This window comes from Pantherophis guttatus, chromosome 6 (genome assembly GCF_059756535.1).
Source record: "Pantherophis guttatus breed Tessera chromosome 6, ASM5975653v1, whole genome shotgun sequence".
Classification (NCBI taxonomy): Eukaryota; Metazoa; Chordata; class Lepidosauria; order Squamata; family Colubridae; genus Pantherophis; species Pantherophis guttatus.
Window position 1 is genome coordinate 38950416 of NC_142068.1, and position 23562 is coordinate 38973977.

The 23562-nt window shown below is 38.0% G+C and overlaps 2 protein-coding genes and 1 long non-coding RNA gene across 3 annotated transcripts in view; 2 read left to right on the forward strand and 1 right to left on the reverse strand.

Moving 5' to 3' along the window:
- Positions 1 to 9982, forward strand: part of LOC117678461 (ovotransferrin) — a 28390-nt gene extending 18408 nt beyond the window's left edge. The window contains exons 9-17 of the mRNA XM_087872124.1: positions 71 to 228; positions 1088 to 1178; positions 1875 to 1919; positions 2601 to 2765; positions 4458 to 4614; positions 6106 to 6170; positions 7513 to 7697; positions 8241 to 8424; positions 9756 to 9982. Of these exons, the coding sequence (XP_087728250.1) occupies positions 71 to 228; positions 1088 to 1178; positions 1875 to 1919; positions 2601 to 2765; positions 4458 to 4614; positions 6106 to 6170; positions 7513 to 7697; positions 8241 to 8424; positions 9756 to 9796 (1091 nt within the window). The 3' untranslated portion in view covers positions 9797 to 9982. The remainder of the gene's footprint in view (positions 1 to 70; positions 229 to 1087; positions 1179 to 1874; positions 1920 to 2600; positions 2766 to 4457; positions 4615 to 6105; positions 6171 to 7512; positions 7698 to 8240; positions 8425 to 9755) is intronic.
- Positions 3814 to 6172, reverse strand: LOC132709409 (uncharacterized). Its single transcript, XR_009620415.2, has 2 exons — positions 6080 to 6172; positions 3814 to 4717 (listed from the first exon to the last, which is right to left on the reverse strand). It is a non-coding gene; the product is annotated as an uncharacterized LOC132709409 (long non-coding RNA).
- Positions 9983 to 14918: 4936 nt separating the features above from the next.
- SRPRB (SRP receptor subunit beta) lies at positions 14919 to 22582 on the forward strand. Its single transcript, XM_034439576.3, has 7 exons — positions 14919 to 15228; positions 16799 to 16893; positions 17068 to 17145; positions 17388 to 17470; positions 17813 to 17949; positions 18571 to 18625; positions 20094 to 22582. The coding sequence occupies exons 1-7, from the start codon at positions 15093 to 15095 to the stop codon at positions 20308 to 20310; spliced, it is 801 nt and encodes a 266-aa protein (XP_034295467.1). The 5' UTR covers positions 14919 to 15092; the 3' UTR covers positions 20311 to 22582.
- The last annotated feature ends 980 nt before the right edge of the window (positions 22583 to 23562 follow it).

The window sequence follows — 23562 nt, forward strand, 5'->3', positions numbered from 1 at the left end:
TCAGCAATTAGTCTGCAATATTCTGAGGAATCTGAATACTTGGTTAACCGAGATATTTCTTGTCCTTTAGAGAGACCCGTTTCAGATCCTGATACCACAGGAAGAATTGTGTGGTGTGCAGTGGGCAAGGCTGAAAAGAAAAAATGTGATATGTGGAGTGCACAGAGCAATGGTGCCGTTGAATGTGAGGTTGCAGAAACTACGGAAAATTGCCTTATCAAGATCATAGTAAGTGTTTGAAGTTTCCACATACCTTTTCACATGAAAATAGTGATTGAGTCCAGGCACTTTAGTTGAAAAAATATTTTAAAAAACAAGGGTACTAGGTGCAATCCATGAAACAGACACTAGTAAAATAAACAAGAAGTTTGTGATTTTGCTGGTACATGTTAATTGAATATATCCAAGGAATCCCATGTTATGAATCTTTTATACTGGGCAAGAGGCCTCTGCAACAATGCACTGAGTGCATAGTGTAGTGTTTCCCACCATGAGATTCTACAGATATGTTGAATTATAACCTCTAGAATTATAAAATTCTATAATTCTAAGATGGGAATGATTGAAATAGTTAAAGACTACCAGTATGAGGACAGTTGATACTTCTATTCATGATTTACCTCTGCACTTACGGTGATGTCTCTGCCCTCAATACCAGTGCCAATTTGTTCCCAGGGAACATACTCAGTGGTCCGTTTAACTTTTATCTTCTCCGTTTGGAGCCTCTCTCCATTATTTTACAGGGCCTGGTGGCTCAGCAGACTGATAGCATTGTGATTAACACCAGCTGTCTGCTATTACTGTAAGTTCGAATCTCACCAGGCTCAAGGTTGACTCAGCCTTCCATCCTTTCTAAGGTAGGTAAATTGAGGACCCAGTTTGTGGGGGCAATAAGCTGACTTCATATATACAAAAGTATGAAGGCTATTGCTTAACGCATTGTAAGCCGTCCTGAGTCTCCGGAGAAGGGCGGCATATAAATCAATTAAAAAAAAAAAAATTCTCCGCTTATTTTATTTTGACTGGAATTGTAACCTGTAATATTAGGAAATGTGTTTGCTGATATAAAATACATTGGTCTTTGCAGAAAAGAGAAGCTGATGCCATTACCTTGGATGGCGGGCATATCTATACTGCTGGAAAATGTGGCCTTGTCCCAGTATTGACAGAAATCCCTCGTAAGTATGAACTGAGTAGATCAATAGCTGTTGTAAGTATATAAGAAGTGACCTGTTATATAGGACTCTGGCCCATGTATTCCAGTAGTTTATCTCCATGTGGCTATCCAACTGCATAACAGAGTCTACTAGTCTTCCAGCATATAGTCTTCAAAGCAATCCCACGGCATTCAGGGTAGTAGCCATAATTATGTGCATGAAAATGACTTCTGAGGGCATGCCATTTTAGCTCTGTGCTTTAGACTAAGAAAAACATAGGTGTTCAGGCATCTGATCTGAAGGGAAGAAAATCTGTTCCAAGTGACCTCAGTCCTCCCTACTGTTCTTGGATCATAGCTGAAGCATGATCTTTCCTCCTTTTCATTGTCATGTTCACCAAGTGATCTAATACTTTTACCTCATCCACAAAGAGTGATATGCATGGCCCATTGCAAAATTGTAAGAGGATGGATAGAAATTGAGTCCATCTTTTTGTTCACCAGCATCATCAGTCCTAGATCATAGACATTATGTCTTGAGTTCAGATGCCATGCACTCCATAATGGTGTCCTTTATTTTGCAAATACGCTTGGCATTATCTGCTTTTAGGTCTATTTGTACAAGACACCTTTCCTGTAGTCCAGACAAAGGTAGATGAAATGTGCTTGAGCTTGAAGTGAGTTCTCCAAATCCTATTTTTACTTTTATTTCTTCCAGCTGAAGATTCTTCTGCCTGTGTCGATCCCAAGAAAGGTGTAACAGGTAGGTAATTATGGTGAATATATTGCCACTTAAGAGATCTGCAAGCATCTAAGCCTTTATTTGGCAATTTAAAACTTGGTCAAATCTTTCTGTACCAATCTTCCTAATCCGTTGAAGAAAATTCCTCTTTTTGGAGAAAATAGAGATAGTCCTCAACTTATGACCAAAATACAGATAGTCCTCAACTTATGACCCCAGCTGGTCCCAAAATTTTTGTTGCTGAGACAGTTGTTAATTGAATTTTGCCCCATTTTAGGACCTTTCCTGCTGCAGTTGTTAAGTGAATCACTGCAGTTGTTAAGTTAGTAACATGGTTGTTAAATGAATCTGGCTTCCCCATTGACTTTGCTTGTCAGAAGGTCGCAAAAGGGGGATCACGTGATCCCAGTTGCCAAGCGTTTAAGTTTTGATCTTGTGACAATGGAGACCCCGCAACGGTCATAAGCGTGAAATACGGTCTTATCTCACTTTTTTCAAAGTGCCGTTGTAACCTTGAATGGTTACTAAATGAACAGTTGTAAGTTGAGGTCTACCTGTACTTAGGTTTCCTATACGCAGGTGAACTCTTTTCTCTTTAAATGTTTGCAAAAGATGTGAAGGAGTCACTGGACCATGCCTACCTTCTGTGAGATTATTTGAATTGTCAGTGGAGAAATGCTGAGTCTGCTTCTTGTTTTCCAGCTAAAGGCTACTATGCTGTAGCTGTTGCTAAGAAACGTGACGCTGAGATCAACTGGACCACTCTGAGAGGAAAGACCTCCTGTCATACCGGTGTTGGTAGAACTGCTGGCTGGAATATTCCCATGGGCCTCATTAACAATCAGTATAATCTTAGCTGTAACCTTGGTGAGTGGCTTTATGTCCATATGGTTGCTTATGTTTTTTATACTACTACCCCACCCATCCTCTAAAACAGTGTTTCTGAACCATGCTGCCTGAGGAATTCTGGAATGGAAGTCCACACGTCATAAAGCTGCTAAAGTTCAGAAGCACTGCTGTAAAGGATTCAGTGCTTCTAGGACAACAGCTTCTGTAGTTCCAAGGGTTACCAAAGGGTTATGCATTAATTATGTCTCTCCACCCCCACCCCAAATAAGCATTTTGCATGGAAAAAGAAGAAAGAACAAATGATTGGCTATAAATGGAAATAGGCCTTATGTTCATTTCTTGATAATGTTTCAGAGACTATCACTAATTTTTCTTCTTTAGTTTTTTTAAAAAATAAAGTAACATAAACATTAGGGGCATGCAAAATGTTTGATCTAAAATGTCTTGAGCACATTTTTGGTGAAATGTTTTACTTTGAGCTTCAGGCTCTCCCCAAAGTACTCAAAACAGGTCATTTTGCACTAGAGATTTAATGAACCTTTATTAAAAACTCAAATTCAAAATGTTTTTAAATAAGACATTGTGCATGCCCTGCCCCAAGTCAAAATGCTTCTTAAGATATGTATATGTCAGTCCTTAAAATAGCATTCTGCTAAGATAATACAGGAGTGCAAAAGAATCTTGCAACATTGGACTGCTGCATTGAAATTTATGGAATAAATGGAACACCAGAAAGCGAATGAACATTATGAAAGCTATTCCTAATTCAATTTTTATCTAAAATCCCTGATGAAAATTAAATGAAAAATAAACATTTTTATTCCTTTTTCTCTCAACGATGAGCCTTAACTGCTATATTTCTGAGAATTCTGGCATATCACCTTCCATACTATTTAAAGATGGCTAAAGTGAATGCTAATTAATATTTTTTTTGATTAAAAGCATGAGCACTCAGTTAAAAACTATCATTGTTCACATTTTGAAGAATGCAGTTGAGCAGATATAGATAATTTTGGGGTGCTGTTAGACATATCTCAAAATATCAATTGTAGCTAGGAGAGATATATACGTTTATGATAGGCTTTTATTACTCAGAAAATTTATTAATCAGAAAAGGTGATCCCAGAGTCTTTCTGATTTGTGAAGGTATGTTTGTATGTATCCTCACAAAATGGCTACCAATGGGAAGGCTTGCCTTTCATAAAATGGCTACCTTTTTTAACATTACCAATCACAAAATGCACTTTTTCCAGCAGATAAACTGGTAACCACCTCTGCAACTGATCCTCTTTATTGGAGCTGGTCATTCTTTGGAAAAAACCAGCACAGTTTTTTCTTTTTAACCTAATACGACTGAGAGCAAATTCTGGGTTCCTCTTGAGGAACCCTGCTGTTGGTAGTTCCTTAATTTGTAATGTGATAGTCAGTTACATATTTTGAAAAGCCAGAATTCCGAAGTTGGCATTTTTAAGCTGGCCATGCTTCCCAATAATAATATTTTGGATTTGGGTCCAGATTTTGTAGATCTAGTTGTCAATAGTTAGCTTTATTACAACTACAGGATTGCTAGACCTAGATCACCCAATCTGATGCATTTCCCATGCTTTCTGGGGACTATGCAAACTGAAATCCAACACGACAACCAATTGGAGTATGTTATAATAATATATATAAAAGTATTTAAATGTTTGTTCTCTGATCCCATGCTAGATACATTCTTCAGAGAAAGCTGTGCGCCGGGTGCACCTCTTGAGTCTACATTGTGCAAACTATGCAAAGGCAGCGGTGGTCATGGTGCCCTGACTCAGAAATACAAATGTAAACCTAACAGCAATGAAATCTTCTATGGGTATAATGGTGCTCTTCGGTAGGTTGCTTTTCTTGGAATATGATAGATGAATGAGAAGACACTTGTTGATTATTCCTCATTCTCCACCTCCAGTTCAGGATTCCTTCCTGTAGATGTTAGCCTATAATAAAATTTATGTGTTATATGTGTTCTTAGGCTCTAGAAATAGTGCAGAGAAGAGCAACAAAGATGATTAGGAGACCGGAGGCTAAAACTTGTAAAGAACAGTTTCTGGAATTGGGTATGTCTTGTTTAATGAAAAGAAGGACTAGAAGTGACATGATAGCAGTGTTTCAGTATCTAAAGGATTGCCACAAAGAAGAGGGAGTCAATCTATTCTCCAAATCACCTGAAGGCAGGACAAGAAGCAATAGATGGAAACTAATCAAGGACAGAACCAACCTAGAACTAAGGAGAATGTTCCTGACAGTTAGAACAATTAATCAGTGGAACAACGGACACAACTCCAGTAGTTGTGAATGTTCCAACACTGGAAGTTTTTAAGAAGAGATTGGACAACCATTGGTCTGAAATGAGATAGGGTTTCTTGTCTGACCAGGGGATTGGAGTAGAAGACCTCTCAGGTTGCTTCCAACTCTCTTATTCTGTTATATATTTGTGGGAATTAAAAAGTCTAATCAACCAAGATAGTAAATACAAATGAGTAAACTGTGAGAATAAACAGTTTCAGATGGCTCATACAAGTCAGAATAGGGGAAGAAAATGTAACATGTGAATGAAGCTGATCTTGGAAAAGCTTATCTAGAGGTTTCAGAATTACCGAAGCATTTCCAGAATTCTTCCAAAGGAAATCTCAGAGCACATCAATTCCAAACCATAGTGTATATTGCCTTAATATTGCCTACTACTCAATTTTAAAAATATTCTTTCTTTTCTTTTCTTTTCTTTTCTTTTTTCTTTTCTTTTCTTTTCTTTTCTTATTATGGGGAAATGAAATTGTTAAAACAATAATTGGTCTGAAATGGTATATTATTTTAAGTAATGCCTTGGACTGAGAATCCTGTGAAAATACAAGATTCTGTAGTGTATCAGTCAGTGGAGGCTCTGCACAGGATCCTATGAACATTCTTAGTATATTTTTTTATTGTTATTACAAGTATTGTAACACACACACTAGGCAAAGCCTTGATATGGAAACTAGATTGGAAGTCCTCTTTAGAGGCAGTTACTACCCCACCTAGTGGTATAATGATCACTGTTATTCCACAATATAAGCATATATTATATGTAGCTTTTAAAAGCTTTTATGTTTTATATTAACATGTAAAAAGTAATCCCAAGTATATTAATGTAATATGATAAACAGGGCAGAACTTTTTCAGTTCACAACTATTTATAATTCTTCTTAATTCCAAATTAAAATGCAATGTAAACAGTGCAGAAATATTTGTTTTTAATTATTTTTGAATAATTTTTCAGATGAGAAACCTATGCAAGGCAAGAAGTGAAATGTGCCACTTACCTTTTTTCTTTGGTTGTATTTTCCAGATGCGTGATTGAAGTAGGAGACGTAGGTTTTGTTAAACATACCACCATCACTGAGGTCACAGAAGGTATGGAATCATACAAATAAATACATAACTGTTGATCATCTTATTTATGATAGTTGATAGTTGAGAAATAGTTGACTGATGAAGTTTGTCAGGCATAATCAAAAGAATGGTTATAATAATGCAATGCAATGCAATATAATTTAATAAATATAATGTTGATTATAATAAAATGATTATAATATAATGATAATGTTTATAAGATAAATTAACATTGATCCAGAATCATGTTGCATTAGAAAGCATCATCCAGTAGAATAAGAATACTGGAAAGCTCATTTTGTGCTGGAGTTGTACCAGACAAAGTTGAATACACCTATTCAAGTCAAGATGCAGAATACTAAGGTTGGCCTAGTGATTCTGGGGCATTCAGGCAGAAAATCCAAGCATCTGTGTTCTTGGAACTCTTAGAGCAGCACAGAAAAAAGAAAGATCTCGCATTATTACATGCCTCAAATACTTTGTCTCCCCTCAAATTTTCAGTTTGAACGATCGGATTAATTTTAATAAGTTCATGGAAAAGAAAACAGTACAGGTAGTCTTTGCTTAGTAACCACATGTTCAGCAACTGTTTGGTGATAAGGGAGATTCAAACATCAGCCTCAAAGTCCTCACAATCATGATTCAGGTGCTTGGCAAACTGCTCACACTTACAATGGCTAAAGTGCCCATAGCCACATGATCACTATTTGTGACTTTCTCTGCTGGCTTCCCACAAAGCAAAGTCAATGAGGAAGCTGGCAGGAGGTCCCCAGTCACTCCTGCAATTGCTCCCACTCTGCCATTGCTCCCACCCAGGAACCCCTGGGTGGCATGGGGATTTCTATTCCATAATATGTGTTTACCAACCTGCTCTTTGTAGTGGGCATCTTCCCATACCACCCATCTGCACTCCACAGTGGCTGCTAACCCACCAACACTTTGTAACATCATCTATCCTGCCCAGACTCCATAGGGCATGTCCATTGTACGTGCCATTGTGCCACCTGCATTTTGCACAATGCATCCACCCCTCTGTAGTGCCTACACATCCATTCGCCTGCATACTATAGCTCTTGCATGTAGCTATATATATTATTTCCATGTATGATATGCCTTATGCTAATTCAATAATAAATAAATATGAACATGCTGACAAAATGTCATGTATACACACCACTCCAAAGAACTTTGAAACTACTACATTGTCATATAGACTGTATTGCCAGTGGGATGCGAAATGGCATGGGGGGCAGCTGGCAAAGTCCTTTCTTCCCTTTCCATGGAGTAGGGATAATAAGGAAAATAAATGCATAGTGCTGCAGGGAGTCCTTATTCTTGTTAATAATTTTAATCATTTTTATAGGAGAGAACAGACCTGCTTGGGCAAGTGGCGTAACTTCTTCTGATTTTGTTCTTCTGAGCCAAAATGGTGAACGTTGTCGTCCTGATGAATATCAAAGATGCCATTTGGCCCAAGTTTGCAATCATGCAGTGGTGTCAAGACCTGAACGAGCAGAAGCGGTTAAAAAGATGGCACTTGAGCAACAGGTAAGCTCTGAATTGAGATTGTTATGTTTAATAGTAAAGTTATATAACATATACACATGGGGGAGATGTTTATCAGCTCTGATAGGCCAATGCACCGTAGCCAATTTGCCATGGCCAATTCTCACGGGACAAATTTGCCATGGGACAATTCAAGAATTCAACTTAGTTATTTGAAATAATTAAAAATGATTTTAATTTTTGTCAATCACATTTCAATTTGTTCCCTCTTTTTGTATTCTTTACTTAATGATTCTATCCCACCGTTTCTTTGATATTAGTATAACTCTTGTCTCATGGCGAGTTGGCCCTGGTGAGTTGTCCTGTAATGAGTTCCCTGTGAGAAGCATCTTCCAGTATAATATTCCAATAATAAAATTCCTTCAGAAATAACAGGCACAAATAAAAAGTATCAAATAGTACTTTTTATTTGTGCCTGTTAGAAATAGTACCAAAAAGAAGAAATGTTATGCATTCACTGGAAACAACCGTATTTATTAAATATTATGATAACTACTGAAATCCTGCTTTTGTTGATTTTTACAGAAACTATTTGGAAAACAGGGAACGCAGAAAGATGTCTTCCAGTTGTTCCACTCTGAAGCCAAAGATAGCTTGTTCAAAGATGGCACAGAATGCTTAGCTGTTCCAAATGAAAAAACCTTTGAGCAATATCTTGGGCAGGAATATCTGCAGTCTCTTGAAGGATTCGCCAAATGTTCATCTTCAGGTAACAATCTTAGATTAAGATGAATGGCATTCATCCATTTCAGTGGTAGAAATTTCATTTCAAACTGGTTATAAATGTAACTCTGACAGACTGTAAAATAAAGTGCAGGAGGCCCTCTCCAGACACTGCTAGATTGTAACTAACACTGTACCTTGTTTTGGCAATGTTTATGTTTCCCATCACTAACAATATAGTTTTATACTACTAGTTTGGTCTAGAGGTTAAGGCATCAGGCTAAAAACTAGGAAACCTTGAGTTTTAGCTACACCTTAGGCATGGAGCCAGTTGGGTGACCTTGGACCAATTCTCTCTCAACCCCAGGAAGAAGGTAATGGCAAGCCACGTCTGAAAATCTTGCCAAGAAAATTGGAGGGACTAATCCAGGCAGTTGCCAGCAGTCAAGAATGACTTCAAGGAACATATATTCACACACACAAGCTTGTTATTGTAATTTAACTTAAAAACTAAAGATGTAAATGAATAACACAAAGTAACATTAATACTAATTTACAAGCAGTCTACCAGATAACTCAGACTAGATTTGGAACTTTTGACTATCTGATCCTTCATAAACATCTAGGCTTGTAAAAAATATTATAATATACTATATTTCCAAACACCAGGCTCAAGGTTGACTCAGCCTTCCATCCTTCCGAGGTTGGTAAAATGAGGACCCAGATTATTGGGGGCAATATGTTGACTCTGTAAACTGCTTAGAGAGGGCTGTTAAGCACTGTGAAGCAGTATATAAATGCTAAATAAAGTTTTCTTTCTTTTGTTCATTTTTTAACTGTTCTGTTAAGTTCTTCAGAGATAAAGGAGAAGAAGCCAATTGGAGCAGGGTTGTTGTTTCTTTTTTTAAAAAAATTAATAGAACTTAACACTACTAAGGAATAATTTAAAACAGTTACAGTGATGATATTTTAATGATGCAGAGTATGCACTTTTGGAAGGTCTTTTTCAGTCTCATTATCTATAGAATATGTCTCTTTTGTTTCCATGCTCCCAACAATTTGTAGAGGAATGTGGAATTAAACACATGGTTAGATAAAAATCAAGTGGTTAGATATTTTTATACTCTCACCGCTCCCCCCCATTTCACACGAGTTTTGTTTTAAGAGATGCCATACTTCAGCCTTCCCAACCTGACAAGCTCTAGGTATTTTGGGACGGCAGGGATTCAAGCTGGGCCTGGAATAGTCAATACAGGAAAAGATTCTAACTACATTTCCTAAAGATTAAAGAGTTTGTGGGCCACTCTGCACTATTGTAGAACAATTTATTTAGTTCTGTCTCTTAATTCTTACTTTTTTTCTGTTTTCTTGTGACAGAACTCCTTAAGGTCTGCACCTTCCACGCTCATGACTGGTGAATATCAAGTTCTTGCAGTGAAATAAAATGGATGCTTCATACTTACTTGCCCAAAGTTGACAAAAGTCTACCGTACTTACTTTATTCTTCTTTAATACCAACAATCTGTTAAACTTTCCATTCTGGCTTTGTAACTCTGTAGAATCACTAGTGCAAAAAATAAAGAGAATTAACATCTACAGTTCAATTTCTGTTTATTATGATTGCTTATTTTAGTAGCTTGCCTTCATATATTAGCATTTTGTGTCATCGTCTATCAAGGCTGAAAACAATTCCTTGGACACAAATAATAATAACAAACAATAGTAAGGCAACTTTATTTGGAACAGCTTTCACTCTGTAACAATATGTTTAACACTATCAAACAACAATGGCTTATCCTAACTCCTTCGAAAGGAGTCAGTAGGTAGATAATAATGCCAAATTGAGTCTAAACATCTTGCTGACTATGCAACCAACCATAATAATTGCTTATGATTATTAATTGTGATGGTTTGTTATATAGTCAGTGAGATGTTTAAATTGGATTTGGTATTTTTATCCACATTGAGTGATTCCCAAGGACCTGGTATAGACAGCTGTTTGATAGTGCTAAAGTACCATTGCAAGATGTAAGCTGTTCCAAGTATAACTGCCTTTTGCAATTGACTGGTGGTGATTTTATCAATGTCAATGGTGTTCAAGTGATGCTCCCGATGTTTTGGGATTGCACCGAAGCCACTTATTTCTACTGATACTATCTTCATGGCTCTTCTAAACAACACTAGAGTGGGGCCATCCAGATATTGGAAGAAATCTAATTCCAGAGGGCAGGCACTGCTGCAGAAAAGGTATACTTTTAGGGTCCCAATAGATCACATTATTTAAACAAGGAACCTGAAGTGTGCCAGCCCTGCACTGAAATGGCCTACTCTAGATAATCCATTTCCTCCAGGTTCTAATCAGATGCAGTCTAACTATCAGCTAAACAAACTTTTCCAAGAAGGGATGATAGAAAACTGGTTGGTGGTTGTTGAAAACTGTTGGATTCAAGGATAGCTTTTTGAGGAGGGGGTGCACTAATGTTACCAGATATCTGAACAGGCAAAAGAGAATAAGGACAATTGGAAGAGGGAAAATAGGAAGGTGGGGGGGGGAAGGACACACCATGTATTTGTATTTACTTTCATTAGAGAGAAATGGATTACAAGTGAATAAACAGGTACACATTGCTAGTGTTGGCTATTTGCCTAGCCTGCTCTGCAAGGCATGTAGAAAGTTAGCACCCACCCCTCTCCTAGAAGAATGAAATATTTTGGAAAATATTATAAAAGACAGAATATTATATTCCCTAAAGGAGAAATATGCTATTAGAAAGCAGCCCCCACCTTTCTTAATAGCTCCAGTAGGCCAGCCTATCTACAAGACAAAAGACCTTCAGCTCCAGGATGATGGGATTATCCTTCAGGGAAAAGCCATTCAGCCACAATAGGAACTGCATTGCATCAGCCCAAGTTTCAGTCAAGCTTGACTCAGAAAACGTACAAAATTAGCTATGACCCCTGCATAGCTCCATGGGACTCTGACAGCAACCAATAGGATACATGTCCTTGCTACAGAAACAGGAAGCTCAAGGGCAAGGCCCAAGAGAGGGTATAAATAACATTCACTCTCCACTCCATGTGGCCAGCTGCCCAGGATCTCAAACCCATGTGGTCCTGTTCACCAATAAACCATCTTTCCAATCAGCCTCCATGTTTCCAATGTCTTTCTCCCCACTTGGAACGGAACCAGATGGATATTTTTTCCAACAGGCAGTTAGAAGTATGAAGCCGCTGGGTGAGATCATTCATGGTTTTGGGGTGATGTATCACCAATATGCGGATGATACTCAGCTTTATATCTCCACCCTGGATCACCCTAGGGATGCCCTTTCCGTCATGTCCCGTTGCCTGGAGGCAGTGCAGGCTTGGATGGGTAGGAACAGACTCAGACTCAACCCATCCAAGACTGAGTGGCTGTGGATGCCGGCATCTCGGGATCTAGAGGTACCATCTTTAGTGATAGGAGGGGAGACTCTTACCCCCTCCACTAGGGTTCGCAATCTGGTTGTCCTCCTGGATTCTCGGCTGTCCATGGATGACCATCTGACGGCCGTAACCAGGGGGGCCTTCGCACAACTACGTCTTGTGCGCCAGTTGCGCCCTTTCCTAGACCGAGATGCCCTCGCCACGGTCACCCACGCCCTTGTTACTTCTCGATTGGATTACTGCAACGCCCTCTACATGGGGCTGCCCTTGGGATGCATCTGGAGGCTCCAGCTGGTCCAGAATGCGGCCGCGTGGGTAGTTACTGGAGTTCCTCATTACTCCCGTGCAACACCTCTCCTGCGTGAGCTGCACTGGCTGCCGGTTGCTCTCCGGATCCGTTTCAAGGTGCTGGTGCTTACCTATAAAGCCCTACATGGCTTAGGTCTGGGGTACTTGCAGGACCATCTTCTGCCTTCCTCCCACCATCCCGTGCGCTCCCACAGAGCAGGCCTCCTGAGGGTGCCGTCGGCCAAACAGTGTCGACTGGCGTCCCCCAGGGGGAGAGCATTCTCTGTCAGAGAGCTGACCCTCTGGAATGATTTGCCCACCGAGCTCAGAATAGCCCCGGACCTCCTCTCCTTTCGCCGTGAACTGAAGACGTGGCTCTTCCGTCAAATAACTTGATCTGCTAGGGGTTGCACAAACTGTAATAATTTTAAATATGGTTTTTAAAGGGTTTTTAACTTATTTTGTTATTTTGTGATTTGTATTATTGATTGTTGTTGTAAGCCGTCCTGAGTCCTTTGGGAGAATGGCGGCATATAAATCGCAAAAATAAATAAATAAATAAATAAATAAATAAATAAATAAATAAATAAATAAATAAATAAATAGCAAAAGCCTTCAGTATGTCGCTAATTTAGGTCTTGTCAATTTCAAGCATCAGTGAAAGTTAGCCAAAGGTAAGCAAATAATTGATGTCAGAGAGCAGAACTTGCCTAAGCACATTTTCAAAAAGCTGCTGAGGAAGAAATAGTTTGTATCAGGGGTATCAAACCGGCAGCCAGTAGTCTGGATGCATCGTGAGCAGGCTATGCCAACCCCGGCTCCGCAAAGGCAAAAATCATTGCGATGCATCACGTGGTGTCACATAATGCGATCCGTGTTGACACCCGTGTTGTAGATGCTCAAAAAATGTACATTTGCTTTTAAGGTTATGCCCGGACAACGATACCACGTTCTTTTTCAGTGAGGTCAACACTATTGCCTGGCCCCAACAGCAGATTGCCTTCCTGGCCACTTTTACAATCCAGAACCCTAACCACTTCCTTGGGAATCAAGCCCAGATTAGAATCTAAATTTGTTTGCATGTTAAACAGAAACAGCTTTCACCCAAGAAAATCCAGAATTGGGAAATATTTTATTAATAGTTTAGATCATGGGTCCTCAAACTACGGCCCGCTGTAGTCATTAATCCAGCTCGCACAGGACCAAAGGCTGCCCCACCCACATCGCCCTGCCACCCTTAGGCTGAGCGCAGGACTTACCTTCCCTAGCCCCGTGGGCTGGAACTGAAAAGTAAGGCCAACAATATTGGCCTGCAGAGACACTTTGGAGGCAGGGGAGGTGAAAAATAGGGTGCCTAGACACCTCAGGAGGCCAAAAAATGGACAAAACCAGCCCATTTTGCCTGTTTTTGGCCTGCAGAATGCTGTTGGAATTGGGGGAGGTGAAAAATGGGGCGCACAGATGCCCCAGGAGGCCAAAAAAAGGGCGAAAACAGTCTGTTTTCACCTCCCCCACCTTCAGAAGATAGAGACAGAGAGACAGAGAGAGGGAGGGAGACAGAGAAAGACATAAAGAGAGAGAAAGAGAGAAAGAGAAAGAGAGAAAGAGGGAGAGACAGAAAGAGAGACACAGAGAGAAACAGAGACAGAGACACACACACACACAGAGATATTTCTCAAGCTTCTTGGGGCTGAGAATTGCTACAAAACTGAGTTTTCTGAAGTGGACCACTAGACTCCTAAACAACTGAAAAAATTATTTAGTAAAAAGAAAAGTCAACCAAAAGAGCAACGTGCAAACATAAGCAAATAAAACAGCCCCAGGAGCAAAACAAATTAAAGTTTAATTTGTGTGCATTGTTTAATGGACTGTTAAATTGCCCCCCCGCCTAGTCACATGACCTAGCCACCAGACCCATCCAGCTGGTCTGGTCCCCCAACAGTCTGAGGGACCATGAATTGGCCCCGTTTAAAAAGTTTGAGGACTCCTGGTTTAGATGTCATAAAATCTTGAGTAAGCTTTGGGGTTTCCTCAGATTTCTTCATCTAGTTGCATATAAAAAGAAATTAAAGGAAAGAATATGATGTAGAATTAGTGCTCTACCTTTAATATTTGCATATTACAGTGTATGACATATTGGAACATTGTAGTCACGTTTTAGATAAACATTGTCATGTTTCCCCCCTCACTTCTGACCATTTTTTTTTAAAAAAAAATCAGACTGATAAACATCTCCGAAAGTCACCACTTCAGAGCACTTTGATTATTTAAATAAAATTATTACTCAATTCAGGTTTGAATAGACATGCTACCATTACAGAGGTAGCAATAGAGTATGGGATTTACACCAGTTTGTTCTGAACTTAGTAAAAACACTCTCCCATTATTGTGTTGGAAACAAAATTTAATAACCACTTCCGTCAGCTTCTGTCAGTAGAGTAGGAGATGACTGACTGAGCAGAAATATTATTCTCGGCCGGGTTTTTCAAGAGTCATGATCAAGATCATCATTGCGTGGACACTGATCAATTGCACTAACAAAGCGTTTTTAAATGCTCTCCGTTTCATCTTCTATAGTTTTTATAAATCTGCCAACACTTTCCATGCCGAATGAAATGGGCTAATAAAATCATATTCGAATCTTTAAATCTGGCTCATTCCCCAAACTCTGATTTTTGGGTATAATATTACAAAATTCTCTTGATTTTGTTCCCTACAAGAAATTCATGCTTTAGATTTAGAACAAGCTTCCGCGTCTCGGTATCACTAACTTTCTTCGCTAGGAATTCTGGGCGCTGTAGTCCAATGTAATTATACCCCTCTTTGTTTTTTTTCTTACTTGAAGATGAGTGAACTACAGTTCCCATAAATCTCTTGGAACATGTTCCTCTGCTCCAGTAGCCAGCCACCCGCTGTAGAAGCCGGAAGTGGACGATTCCATAGCTGGACACGTCGCTACATGAGACGTATTAAGCTGTCACGCGTGTCGAGCGGCTCAGCATGAACGGTGTGAAAGTGACGCCGCAGCGCGAAGGGTTTCCCCCTCCCCAAGATGCGCCCCTGCCGGCCCAGGACGTGGCGCAGGTCCGGCTCCTGATCTCGGTGGCGGTGGCCGTGTTCGTCGTCTTGGTTCTGGGTGAGTTTCAGCGCGCCTTAGCCCTGCTCGGCGGTTGCTTTCCAGCGGCGCAGAAAGCGGGGAATGGAAGGTGAGCCGGGCTCTCCTGGTGACGCGGAGCCTTTCATCGCTCTGGCCCTTTAACTCACAATTGCAAGGCTGGCGTGCAGCATGGTCATTTGAAGGTAGGTGGCAGTGGGGCTTTTGTGAAGTTCATCAGGGGGTCTTGCCCTAGATTCTGTTATGGATTGCACCAGAGGGGCTAAACCAATTTCGTTGATGCACAATGACAATAAATGCTATATTATACTATACTATTGTAGAGAAACATCTTGCCACGTTTGGGGAATGTCTGGAAGGAGTAGTAGATTGCTCCCAAATGTATTACATTTGAACTTTCTTCTTTTCATTGAAGACTGCCATTAATCGACTGATTTGGGGGACTTTTGCAAAAGGCTATGTTCCTTGTCAACCTATCCCCCCCCCCTTTCTGGCAATTGACTCCAAACAGTCTTCCACTGTCAAAATAAAATGGCTGGGAAAATACGGCTTCTGATAAAACACATCTGGCAGCCCACAGGCTGGTGAAAAATTGCTTTGGACTTTATGGTGAGGGTTTTATAATATTTGATGAAAGTGCAGGAGAAAGAGAGCTTGTAGGCAAATTTAGAAAGTGAGAAGTAGGCAAATTTAATTGACAAAAGTGTGATTTCTGATTTAACTGATTTCTGACAAGATAATTGTAATTTGTAATTCTGTCAAAGTAGTGTATTTTATCATTGAATTTAATGTTATTTTGAATGAACTGCTATCCTACTACAATGATACTAAAAAGTTTGTAAACCTTTTTGAATGTTCACTATTTCTACATACCGTAGATATGATATAAAATGTGATCTGTCCTTCACTAAAAACTAGATAAAGAAATCAGTTAAATGAGTCAAAAACATATTTGTTTATTGTATATTTGAAAATGATCCAGAGGTACATATCTTTGTGTGATAAAAGTATGCCACGTTTCATATGTGAACCTTAACTGACAAGCCACCTTTAGGCATCAATAACTGCAACTAAATGTTGATTAGTTTTGCATGTTGATTTGGAGGAATTTTAGCTCATTCCTTCTTACAGAACAGCTTCAAAGGGATGTTGGTGGAGCTCCTTGCATGAACTGCCCACTTCCACAATATTTCTATACAGGATGAAGATCAGGATTTTGACTTGGTCAGAATATTTAATTTTCTTTGCTTTAACGATTCTTTGGTAATTTGACTTGCGTTTTGGGTCATTGTCTTCCTGCATTCCTAACCTTAACACTAAATCTGCACAACCATTTTCTCTTAAACTTCAGTTCAAGAACAGATGCTATGACATTTTGCAGTAGAATATGTTCTTACAATTCAGAATTCATATTTCCATCAATGATGGCAATCTGTCCTGGTCTTTGGGCAGGAAAGTAGGTTCAAACTCTCTGTACATAATGTGAAGTAGCTTTGGTTTTAGACATTGCATAAATCAAATTATTTTCATGGATAGCAATGTTATTTATGCATATAGCTTAGTTATTCAGTGGATTACTTGTCTTTTTCAGTACTTTGGAAAGTTTTCCAAGCAAGAAAGAGCAGTCGGACAGCAGTGCTTCTGGCTGGTCTGTGTGACTCAGGAAAAACTCTTCTATTTGTTAGGGTATGCAAGTTTCTTTCATAATTTCTTTTAGACTGTATCTAAAACTAATATTTTGTTGTGATTTTTTTATGTTATTGGAAGATTAAACTTTAACACTTGAAGTCTTTGAAAGCATTAGTTTGGTAATTTTACTGAGAATATTTAATTTTGTCTGCTTTCTTTTGATTTCCATAGCTCTTAACAGGAAATTTCCGAAATACTCAGACTTCCATAACAGATGGTTCTGCCTCATACAGAATAAAAAATGACAAGGTAAGGATGAAAATGTTACATATTGTGGTGTGTGTGTGTGTGTGTGTGTGTGTGTGTGTGTGTGTGTATATATATATATATATATATATATATATATATATATATATATATATATATATAAAAGGATTGTTATTCATTTGAAATAAACTCAAATAAAGGTAGAAGGCAATAAAAATGTATAAGTCTAAGCAAAATACTGCCTAAAATTGCTCCATGATAAATATTTATTGTTTCTCCCATAGAATAGGAATGTGACTTTAATTGACCTTCCTGGCCATGAGAGCTTGAGACTTCAGTTCCTGGATAGGTTCAAGACTGCAGCTAGGTAAGTTTCAAAAGAATGGTTCTATTAGCATTTTCAGGACATTACCGGTATATAGACTTTTAGGATTGCTGCAAATAAATAGAAGGATGTGATGAAATATGTGCATCTCATTTGTTGGATTTTGTTCATCTCTCTCTGTTTTCCTAAACTTTTCTGCCCTGCTAATTGGAGAAGAGAAGAGTTTCAAAACAAAACAATTCACATTAAGATAGCAAATTTTGACAATATCAAAACTTAGAGGGGGAAAAGTGATGATTATAAGCAGTTTCATATTGTGGAGGGGGAGTTGTTTATTTTGCTCATATACCAATTGAAGTTAATATGCACTGCATTTTTGTATAGGGCAATTGTGTTTGTTGTGGATAGTGTAGCTTTCCAACGGGAGATGAAAGACGTGGCAGAATTTCTGTACCAGCTCCTGACTGATAACACAATTCTGAAAAATGCACCTCCCCTCTTAATAGCCTGCAACAAACAAGGTAAAGACTATCATCTTTGAAATAAGCCGGCCTTTATTTACACATATTTTAAAATGTTTATACTGATTAGTATTTTGCCATGCCTTACTGTATATAAGGTGTAGAATAAATGCACATTTGGAAAATAGTTTCTGTCAATCCTGGTAAACTAATTAACAGCTTTTATCTGTTTCTGAAATTTGGATCCTGTTATGGGAAATCATGGTTTATTTTAATGGTGGTTTATGAACTCAGTCAATTAGCCAGATACAAATATAACTATTATTTATGTATCTGGATGGATATCACCAACCTCTTACCAAACCACTGTGTTGCAGTGGTGAATTCAGGGCTTACTAACTGCCCTTTTAAGGAACTGAGTGACGACTGTGTCTGGAAGTAATAGCTGTGTAACTTTCTCCATTTCTTGCAATTATCTGAGGAGATTTGCCTTCATCAACTTGCCTGATGACAACTCAGATTAAGCTTTCTCTAACAACGCTCCAATTTCTTTGGAATGCACCCCCTAGAGTTCAGAGGCCTAGCAGTGTCATTAGCTTTTAGAAAGTTCCTTCAAATGTATCAAGCCATTGTTATCTGTAGCACAATATTAATGTGTTTTTTCCCTTATTTCTTCCATAGATGTTACAATGGCAAAATCTTCTAAGCTCATACAACAGCAACTGGAAAGAGAACTGTAAGTTCAAAGAATCAGCTTATCAGGGGTCACCTTCATGCATCTTTCCTTATGTGCAAGGTTACTGCCCAGTAGGGATGACATTTTAAAAATTATTTTCCCATGGTTGTGAAGGCACATTGGAAAGTAACATTGAGCAGTGAAAAATAAAACCGAATATGCCCGTAGAATTTCCAAACTGTTCTGATGCATGAGATCAGCTAGATTTTTAAATAGCAACATACATATTAATTTAATCAAGTCTGTTAGATGGAGTATATTTTTAAAATGTTGCTTTCAAAAATTATTCAAATTATTCTTGATTTAGTATCTCAGTTGGTGTCCTCCCTCCCTCCCTTCCTCCCTAGCCATTGATTTTTTGTTGACTCCTGGTTCCTGAACTGGTCCCTGCAGTTTTCTTTATAAAATTTTGGAAATGGTTTACCATTATCTCCTTCCTGAGAGGGTGTGACTGAGTTCCTACAATATCCAATTTTACAAAAATGTATTTCTTTTATAACCTGAATGGAAAGTTATAGTTTTATGCATACTATATAGTTCACATTGAAAAATAACAAGAGATACCTTCTTTTCCCACGTATATACTCTCCCATCCATTAAAATAAGGAACATTTAAAGTAATGCCATAATTTGTTTTGTGTTTTCAAATTAAATTTCTCAGCAGATGTAACACACAAAAAGGTGTTTTCCTTTGTTGATCTTTAAATTAATCCTTAAAGCTAATCCCTGAATCATTATAATCTTATTTTTGATTATCACCAGAACTGACAACATATTGCAAAGTTGTTGCTGAGAGGAAAATATCACTTTCTTTGCCTTTTCTCCTTTTCCTAAAGTATAATTGAAGAATTAACACGCTTGACCAATTATTGAAACTTTAATTTCATTATGATTTACTATTGCCAGATTTTGGCTATAAATATCTATGATCTAATAATTAGGTTCTTTTCCCAAAGATGGATCATTCATCTTTATTTATTTCTGTTCCATGCTTTCTCTTGGGCAGCTCAGAGTGACTTACAAGGAAGTACTCTTAAAAAGAGTATAGCTAATCAAACATGAAAATAAAGTAAAAGTTATGCAGCGAATATCTCTACGTTGGGTGTAGGATAAGGATAAAGGTTTGTCCTCCAAGCTTATGGGTTGGTTTCCAAACATTTTGTTACCAGGCTAGTTAACATCTTTAACTCCACTGAAGATGTTACCTAGATAGCTAATGAAACGTTTGGAAAACAATCCACAAGGTCAGAGAACAAACCTTTATCCTAAAAGTTACGTTTTAAAAAGGAAAAAAAAAACCCCAATAAAACAGATAATAGTTTGGTTGTGGTGAAATTGTGATCCTACTCATATTAGCTAGTTTCATACATCTCTCTCTCTCAAGATTGTGCAACCTACCCACAATGCCAATGGTTGATTTTATACAGACCTATTTGTCTAAGTTTGTTCTCCTTGATTTTTTTTTCAGTAATACCTTACGAGTGACCCTCTCTGCTGCCCCAAGTACCATGGATAGTTCAAACTCGGGATCTGTCATTCAGCTTGGGAAGAAGGGAAAGGAGTTCGACTTCTCTCAGCTGCCCATGAAAGTTGAATTTATTGAATGTAGTGCCAGAGGAAACAAGGGAGAGGAGGGTAGTGCTGACATCAATGACTTGGAAAAATGGCTAGCAAAAATTGCCTGAGAATAAGAAGGTGGCAAAGAACAAGCCTTGGGAAGAGTAGGTATTGGAATGAGGCATGCAATTTAATAGAGCAAGAACTTGAGTTTTAAATAGTAGTTTGGCTAGGAAAAGATGCACACTTGGAGCTTGTAGCAATGGTGAGGACATGCTCAGGGAAGTTTTTACTTTCTGTTCATTGTTCACAGAAAGGCTCTGCTGAAGTAGCCTTGTTCTTTAAATATAGCCTAGCAAAGAGTAGCCCCTTTTCTGCTTCCTATTCTCATTGTTGCAGGTAATTTTCCTACTCTATTTTAGGAAAAGATCCCTTAAAAAGGAGAATCCTTGTTACACAAAAGTCTCAAGATGAAAAGGAACATTTCTAGATATTCCTAGATTCAAATTCCTTTGCTTCTGTTTTCCTTCCAATACTCTTTTCATCTGAAATGCTTGAGATCCACGTCAATTTGTTATTTTATCCTTTCATTCTCTAAAAAGTTTTATAACACTCTGGAATGAGTAGAATTTACTATTGTAACTATAGTAATGTGGCTTCTTAAAAAAAGTAATAGATAACTACTTCCAATGTTTTGTGCAATGCCTAGCAATGTGGCCATCCTATCACTTGATATATGTTGTCTGAATAATTGGTACACATTAGAAAATCTCAACTAACTTCCTTCCTTCCTTCCTTCCTTCCTTCCTTCCTTCCTTCCTTCCTTCCTTCCTTCCTTCCTTCCTTCCTTCCTTCCTGATGTTATTTCAGCTGTGCTTCTAAAAAGAAACATCACTATTTGTCTGATACACATTTGGTTGGATTACTAACTTCTTAGCAAATCTTAAATGTTATAGCATCTTCATGGAAAGAGAGTGCCAAGTTTGTAAATCTACTAAAATGTAACATGCTACCTTCTGAACATATTACATTTTAGTAGATTTAAAACTTCCATTACTGCTTTAAGACGTGTCATTTCCATCAGCTCTTGAAAGATGTTTCTCCTGTAGAATGTTCAATGTTCAAGAGAAGTAGTAACCATTAGAACTGTGTACCTGTGGTTCTCTATCAAATAAGATGTAACTGTTCTCACTTATATTCTTGTTTCACAGTGTATTTTATGCCATGCTTTTTACAGCAGAAATAGGTAACTTAGAATTTTTTTAGTGTGTCACAAGCTGGACTTGATACTTTTTCTAGATGAGTTGCATTTCCCAAAGTGTTGTCTGTAAAAAAAAGTAATACCTACACAGAAAACATTTCGAATTATTGTTTTGAATGCTTAATGTACATCTCTTCTGTCCTGTACTTGTTACTAAAGACCAAGTTCTATTAAATTGTTTTTCTTAAATTGTATGAATTAGTCCCTAAGATTTATGTATATCCCACAAAAATCTGTTCAGTATTAGTAGCTTCATGATTTGCTCCGAAGTTTAGACTTAGAAATAGCTTTTTGTGCTTGAGTGACTTGCAAATAGAACATCAGGGCCATGATTTTAAACTATGTTTGAGCTTAGGAATGGAGTTGTGCTCTCTTGCTTTTATTTCATAAGCTTTTTGCCAAATCCAGAATAAAAGTGGTAAATAAATCATGTCAGAGTTCATGAGAACTCTGCTTGCCATGAGGCCCACGGCCCACATTGTCTTTGAACAAGCTGCAAAGGTGTAGAAACCCACACATTTTACATTGTTATTTATGTCTACAAATAAAGATATATTTGCCTAACATGCCTCTGATTTTCTCAGTCACATTTTCTTTAAATAGAACGTGTGAATGCATTGTTCGGAGTGCATGTTTAAACATGGTTATTTTTGCTTGTGAAAGGCTTACAACTCTTGCTACAAAATTCTATAGGGTTAAAAGATGTATTTTAACAGGAGTTACTGTACATTTTTTTGTACTTCAGTTCTAAATTGTAATTGGGGAGGGAAGCAACAGTGATGTTGTAGAACTTAATTTGTTATAGGATGTAAACGTTCATTCCTGGAGCGGTGTCAAATTGTAGCATGTAAAAAATTATATCATGGTTACAAGCAACATTAAAACCTGTCTACTGCAGGGTGTTGGGTTTAAAGACAGCCCTTCAGGTTTGAGAAATGCTGGATTACATGTGAGAATACAAATGCTATATATGAAGCAATAAAAATACCCTATATATATTTTAATGTGAATTTACAAAGACAGAATTACAAGGCACAGATATGTGGAAACAGCATTTTATGAAAGATATATATGTTGTCTGCTTCTGTATTTAAGTAATTGCTGGAATAAAAGTAAATAAAAATCTTTTCCTATTGCAATAGGAAATTACTCTCATAGTTTTATTCGCCCAATATGTATTTGCCAATTGAAGGCAGCATTTTAACTTTTTTTAAGGCTTTGTTAATGGTGCTAAGAACATTTGCATGGAGATTCTGCTTTATTAAAAATAAGCTTTGATATATTTATATATTTAGTTACCTTTATTGTCATTTATAACCAGGAGCTTAAAGACACTGCTCTGCCAGTTGGCTTGAGACTCCAAAGGAGGGGCTCCATGTTGCGAGTGGTAGATAATATCAGATCCCATCTCCCCCACCGCTCATCCTACTCCCTCCCTCCCTCCCTCCCCATCTTTTAGGTATTGTATTTTGTATTTTTATATTTTAGGAGTATTCATATGGTTTTATCTTTTTAATATTGTAAGCTGCCCACAGTTACCGTGTGGTAAGATGGGCAGCCAATAAAATTAATAAATCTAAGTTCAATTCTATAAATTCCAATGAAAGATGATCCTAAAGAGACTGTCTCTTCTTCATTTTTTGTCTATAGTTGTTTTCTTCTCAATTCAGTGGGAGACTCTCCCTTGTATGATTTCTGTAAATTGCTCTGGGGAGTGTTATAGAAATTCTTCTTTGAAAGCTCTTCAGCTGAGCTATGTTGAAGTTTAGTTTTGTGTTTTGGTTGAATTTCTTTAGTTAATGCAAATGGCCAGAAGAGGGCAGAACCTCTAAATTTTAAATATTGGCCTGTGATTCCTTCACTTGTGTCTCACTTTGCAAATATTGCAGTTTTATGTATCAGGCTGTGATGTTAGTTTAATTCCTGGAATACTGGTGTTCCATTAATCTTGGGTCTCCTGGCTTAATTTAACTAGAGTGTTTCTAACTAAGTTTTTATTCTGCAAGTTCATTGTCCCTCTGGGGAATTTTCCTGCTGTCTTCACAAACAAAAAGTATGATAAGAGATGGAATAATGGCTCCCAGACATCATCATGCCTGCGATGATGTCTGGGAGCACT